General features: G+C 37.5%; 1 protein-coding gene across 1 annotated transcript; it reads right to left on the bottom strand.

The window, feature by feature from the left end:
• Nucleotides 1–1177: 1177 nt before the first annotated feature.
• Nucleotides 1178–4804, bottom strand: LOC134475761 (uncharacterized). The gene is made up of 2 exons (XM_063247443.1): nucleotides 4575–4804; nucleotides 1178–2365 (listed from the first exon to the last, which is right to left on the bottom strand). The coding sequence occupies exon 2, from the start codon at nucleotides 2363–2365 to the stop codon at nucleotides 1607–1609; it is 759 nt and encodes a 252-aa protein (XP_063103513.1). The 5' UTR covers nucleotides 4575–4804; the 3' UTR covers nucleotides 1178–1606.
• Nucleotides 4805–6631: the final 1827 nt, after the last annotated feature.

Raw genomic sequence — 6631 nt, 5'->3', positions numbered from 1 at the left:
TTCGTGTTCAAACTCAGGAGGTGTTGAGATTTGAGAATAAAGCAGACACTTGCTTAAAAGTTCAGTTTAAATTCCATCAAGAAGAGATCAAGCCACTTAGGATTTACTAAAAATGATAGATTGTGTTGGTCTTAGGCAAAAATTACGTTTCAAAGCAGAATTTTGAGATCCAGTACACACTTTGCAATTATTTCTCCTTAAATAATGGCAGTTAATAGTCATGTAAATACATGATTTATTATTTTTAATTGATACCAGGCAGCATTTATCATATCAGTTTATATCTAGCCACAGTGAGTAATGATTTTGCTACAATGCCATAATCTTTTAAATATTGAATACGAATTAAGAATTTTTCCAAAATTGCAAGTAAAAATGCTGAAAAGTTTGCATTCGTGTTTTTGATGCATTTGCCCAACAAGTGATTGATGATTTTTTTTACAGTCTGAAGAAATGACTAGGAGGATGACAGGTCAATGCCAAAATTATGCTGCTAGATGTTTGTGCATTTAAAATTTAAAATGCACCTTAAAACATTTTCAAAATGAGAAAGTTCCTATATTGAAATTGTTTTTTAATTATGCATCCTTCAAAGTAAATGTTCATTGCTATATTTTTAAAAGTGGAAAAGGTCTTAATAATGGTAAGAGTGAACACCAGCAGGCTGAGTAGGGAGCTGATCCTCTGTATCTTTCCAACTTCCATAAGAGTAGAAAAGGTAATTAAAGGTGTGTGTATTCAAACCATTTTGTCTCCTTCTGAAGTGAATAGTGTGTGTGTGTGTGTGTGTGTAGTTTCTTTTTGCCATTTATCACTTCCAATGGCAAAGGTGCAAAAAGAGTTTACTGTGAACTTATTTTTTAATTTTTTGGTCTGTTCCTCCCAGTGGTTCAGAGTTCAAATTTGAAAATCCTTATAAGGGGCGTGTGAGATAAAATGAGAGAACCTGTTTGGCTTTGGTTTTTCTTATGTGATGTAGTTGAAATCACAAGCTCCTTGGAGAGTCACACTTCTAAGTAAATCTTTGTTAATCTGTTATATTATTTCCTATTTTTCTTTAGCTATAATCAAGAAAACCATGAAAGAAAGGTCTACTCTATCATTTAGATTTAGAAGTTGACTTTTGCCAGGTGCCGCGGCCAGCGCGGGGAAGGAGTCAGGCGAGAGACTGAAGACACAGGGAGACCAGTTGCTCAGGAGGCAAAAGGCGATTTATTGAAGGACTACAGAGTTTTTATAATGTTTCAAAACAAAGAGCAGTACAAGTCACTTCAGGACACTTTCTTGTGCACACAGCAAAGGTAAACATGCTCCTGGGCCCGTGAGAAACTTCTATGTTGTGCAGCCCAGGAAGTAAACATGTTCTTGGGCCCATGAGAAACTTCTATTGTTTATGTTATGAAGCTTTTCCCAGGTTAATATCAGCGCGATGCTTTGTCTAGAAGGCTGAGGTCACTGTAGGATGAGGAACTGATTGAGGTCCAGCTTCAGTGTGTGGTTTCCCACACCCGTTCACTGCCGGACCCCTGGCTCCTGCTCCCAACATATCCCCCTTATTTCTTAGACAAAGCGTCGCATGGGAATTTCATTAGCAGTTGATTCTAACTTAAAACGTTTCAAGTCCAAACGCACATTTCTCATTTGCCCAACAACAGTTCTCACAAAGTATGGAAAAATTGTTATCATGGTGATAAATGCTAGAGCTCCAATCACACAGATCTTTGTAACATATAGTATAATTATGATGGCACAAATGCCGTGAGAGTCCATATACACTTTTGCTTGGATATTTTTGTCTACATTCTGGAATATGCTCAGGGGGATTACGTTTTCCCACTCTAGTTTCACTGCTGTTGCAAAATACATACATCATGTCTACTCCCCAGTGCATTCCATTAGTAAAGTTTCCATCCCAATCAGAATATCTTTCTATTAATGTACAATTCTTATTCGTTTTAGAAAAACATAGGGGTAATGAAGCAGACATTCCAGTATAATTATATACAATAGAGATAGGTTGTATATGAGTGGAAGAAGGAAAACTTAAGACACGAGTATTATTTACATAAACAGTAACATCATCGTTGTCGCCCCATGACATAGGGTGCAACAAAGGAGGATTAGGTGCAAATGCCCAATAATTATCTGCCCATACAGGCATACAAAACGTATGCAAAACCCAAGTAATGCTTAACAGTTGAGCCAAAAACAGCAGAGTTTCATCTCTTGTCGAAGGAGGCCTTCTGGTCATTGTTCTCATCCTCGAGGTCATGGTTAGTCGAAGCATCGTCCTGCGCAATTTTTCTATCTTGCTCTTGGGCATGTCGTACACAGAGTTCTGGGATCCACCTGGGTGTATCAGCATCTGTGGGAAAAACACAAACATACCCTCTTCCCCATATCAATACTGGGTCAGGGCCATGTAATAGATTAGTTAACGGGTCTTTCCAATAAACCATTGGCTTGGAGGGAAAATCAGGAGACCAATGTCTCTCAGCTGCAGATCTATTGGAAGCATCAAAAGTTAAAAAATTAAGAACGTAAAGAGCATGGTTAAGAAGGGTTTTGGGAGAATACTTATACCATCTCCCTCTTTTTAATTTCTTTAATGTGTTTTTTAGTGAGAGATTAGCACGTTCAACAATTCCTTGTCCTTGAGGATTATAAGGCAGTCCAGTAACATGTTTAATATGGAAAGTCTGACAGAATTTGGCAAAGGGTTTACTAATATATGCTGGGCCATTATCAGTTTTGATGGATCGAGGAATGCCAAGGATAGAGAAACAATATAGTAGGTGTTGTATTACATGGGTGGCAGTTTCTCCAGTCATAGGTGAAACAAACATGTAATGAGAAAAGGTGTCTATGGTAACGTGTAGGTATTTTAATGACCCAAAAAAAGGATAATGAGTGACATCCATCTGCCAGATGTCATTTGGACAGAGTCCTCGAGGGTTGACTCCAAAATGCGGTACTGGAAGGAGAGGCTCACATGAGGGACAGTTTTTAACAATTTCTTGTGCCTGCTGCCATGTTATACCATATTGATAATGTAAAACCTGCTGTTTTCAGTACTATAACCAAGACAAATAAAATTTACATCATCTCGAGCTTTCTATAACTTACAATATACCTCCAAGTTTTATCTTCTTTCATATTCTGGCACAGCCAGACATTTTACTTGAAGACGAATCACTTTCTTTGTCCCTCCTTTTTACTATCACCAGTCAATTACCTTTTCTCTCACTTCTCAGACAACATTAAAACTCACAAAAAAACCCTTAAAGTCACCTTCTAGTAGCCTAAATCATATTTAATTATTTTATGTCTTTTTACCACATAAAAATGTTGTGTTTTAAAAACAAAACTGTAACCTTTTAACTGGCTCAAATATAGTACCATCTGGTTTTTACTTGGTAAAGTTGATATGATTTTTAATAACCATAGATATACATATATATGTGTACATGTTTACATTTTCATCAGAGAGAAAAAAATACTCCTTTTAAAAGGCATGCTGAGGTTGCAAGCAATCAGTTGAAGACTTACATATTAAACAAGGCGCCACAACATTAAAGACACAAACAAAGGGAGCTTCTTGCATAGTTTGGTCAACTAAAGGAAATATTTTTTTTTTTTTATTATGAACCTTGGATCTAATAAGCCATATGGATCCTGCAACAGAAATGAGCAACAAGCCCCTAAGTTAGTAACAAGTTTAAACAGGCAACCAAGGAGAGGGCATTTTTTTTTCTCAGCTGTACCATCATTAATCATGTCCTTTTTAACCTGGAGAGAAAGATTGTGAGCTCACTCTCAAACCTCGGGCCAATGGTCTAAGGTAAGGGAGAGAGGAGATGAAGTTGTCTGTCCCATCTTATCCTGGAGAAAAAGAGAATAATAACAACAAACAGGGAAGACACAGACAAACACAAAAAGTTTACATTTTAGAACACAACTCACAAGCCGGCATCACGCACACACATACCAAAACCACCAGGTGGAAACGAACCGGCGGAGTATTCCACCGCGAACATAGCCATGCCTGAGATTAAGAGTCTCATGCTTTACCAACTGAGCTAACCGGGCTGCTTGTAACAGGGTGGCTCAGAGAGCATTGGCAGAGCAGAGGGCGGGGGTGGGGGGTATAAGGAGGATGCCACATTCTCTGAAGATTTGTTTTTTTTTTTTTATAAAACTTTCTCGAGTTTTTTTTTTTTTTCCCATTTACTAGACTCAGAGTCCCCTTTTAAACAGTCCTTAATTAGAGTCCAAATCGGAAACACATCCACAGGAACCTTCTCAGGACCCCAAGCACAATAATAATCTTTAATCTTTTTTCCTACTGTTTTCCAAGTCTCAACATTAACCGTTCCCTGTTCGGGAAACCAGGGGCAAACCTGATGCACAAAATCAACAAACTGATGAATTTGAAGCTTAGCTACAGGAATGCCCCTACTCTTTAACAAAGAGGAAATAACTTGTTCAAAAAGTTCCCGTTCTGATGACGGGGAGTTACCCATTCTTAATCCCTGCGTATATGCCACTCCCTGCTACTTTCACTTTTCACTTACCCGGGTCCTCTGTAGCAGCGGTCTTCTCGGAACTCCCGATTCTCCTTCCACTGGAAAAACGCTTCGAATGCTTATATTCCAAGCCCCAAGTTCAGGCGCCAAGCCCCACGTTCGGGCGCCAAGCCCCACGTTCAGGCGCCAAGTGCCAGGTGCCGCGGCCAGCGCGGGGAAGGAGTCAGGCGAGAGACTGAAGACACAGGGAGACCAGTTGCTCAGGAGGCAAAAGGCGATTTATTGAAGGACTACAGAGTTTTTATAATGTTTCAAAACAAAGAGCAGTACAAGTCACTTTAGGACACTTTCTTGTGCACACAGCAAAGGTAAACATGCTCCTGGGCCCGTGAGAAACTTCTATGTTGTGCAGCCCAGGAGGTAAACATGTTCTTGGGCCCATGAGAAACTTCTATTGTTTATGTTATGAAGCTTTTCCCAGGTTAATATCAGCGCGATGCTTTGTCTAGAAGGCTGAGGTCACTGTAGGATGAGGAACTGATTGAGGTCCAGCTTCAGTGTGTGGTTTCCCACACCCGTTCACTGCCGGACCCCTGGCTCCTGCTCCCAACAGACTTTACTTTTTAAATTAATTTTGTTAGATAATAAATCTGAAATGTAAACCATATTGCTAAATGTAGCTACAATTTTTTTCTCATTTAATTTTTAAAATATTCTCAGGATAGTTTTGTCATTGTCCATAGACTATGAAACTCAGACCTAGAGATTAATTTATTCAGTTCATTTAGGCAACCAAAGTTGAAGCACATGGATTTGAGTCATTGTAAGTCTGGCATCTATCATACTTTCTAATGGGTGCAGAGGAATTCACACTGCATGGAAAGTGTGGACTACTTAAACACTTTTTCACAGAACCTCCTTTTGTAAAGTTAAGTAGGTATAATTACGACTTCCTATTCCAGGTTTCCCTGTTTTTGTCTCCATTACAGGCAGAATGAGAAATAGTTACATTATTTGGTTAAACGTCTACACTGTCTCCCAAGAGAATTAACAATCATTGCTTTGTTTACCATCTTAAAGTAGAAAAGCTATTACATTGCAGGAAATGTCTTCAGCGGAATTGATTAGCGCTCATAATACTCAACAACACACTTTAAGAGCATCATCTCCAGTGGCACCTCCCTCACCTAGTCGTTTAAACCCTTGCAGGTAACATTTTGCATGTTAAATCGTTACCATCAGACTTGATATATGTGAGGCAATTATTGTTTAGTTTCTTTTCCTAACATTTTGCACAGGAAATAGTCGAAGAGTGAATAGTTCTGTTCTTAACTGTGTAAGGTTTAATGTGTCAAAGTCTGTTAAGGTAAGTATTTTCAAAATTTCAAGTATGTACATAAATCTATACAACCTCAGTTTCTACTTATGTAGAAAAAGACAGTTCATTAAACTGGGGTAGAAAATCCTTGAAAATCTCTTTGTCCTGTAACTGAATAGTCGGTGTGTTCTCTCATACTGGGTGATATACAATTTGTCATAGATGGTTTATTTGACTTTTTTATAAGTAGAAAATCTCAACTCTTGTATCAATAAACATATTCTTTCGTATTGTAGGAGAAGAAACTAAAAGAAAATGTTCAATGGTGAAAGAAGTATTTATTCCTGATTTAAACAAATACTTCCATTTAGATCAATGTTGGAAATTTCAGGTGAGCAGATACTTGACAAGTGAACTGAAGATTATTTTTTTTTCAGTTCTTAAGGCATGAAACACATAAAGGAAATTATTGAGTATGTTCCATTTTATATCAATGTATTTTTGACTGGAGATGAATATGCGGAATTTCTGTATTATTTCTATTTAATTGCTTGAGACATTTAGGCAAAATCAAATAGGGAAAAGAAATTCTATTTATTGTTTTACTTGACCTTTATGGAAATATTTTCAGTATTTGCAGCTATTTATTCCATATACAAAGTAATAATGTTAATATTATTATATTATTCATATATTAATAATATAAAATAATATTAATAAGAAGAGTGGTATAAGGAAGTTAAAATTGTGAGTTAATCTAGTACTTTGTATGGTAAACCATGCTTAG

This window comes from Cavia porcellus, unplaced genomic scaffold, assembly GCF_034190915.1.
Source record: "Cavia porcellus strain 051 isolate PalLab524CR breed Dunkin Hartley unplaced genomic scaffold, mCavPor4.1 scaffold_4, whole genome shotgun sequence".
Lineage (NCBI taxonomy): Eukaryota > Metazoa > Chordata > Mammalia > Rodentia > Caviidae > Cavia > Cavia porcellus.
Note: the sequence above shows the minus strand (reverse complement) of the source record. Positions and strands in the feature narration are given on the sequence as shown.

Coding starts and splice junctions, on each gene's coding strand:
- LOC134475761 (XM_063247443.1), bottom strand. CDS start 2,365: ATGCTGATACACCCAGGTGGATCCCAGAACTCTGTGTACGACATGCCC.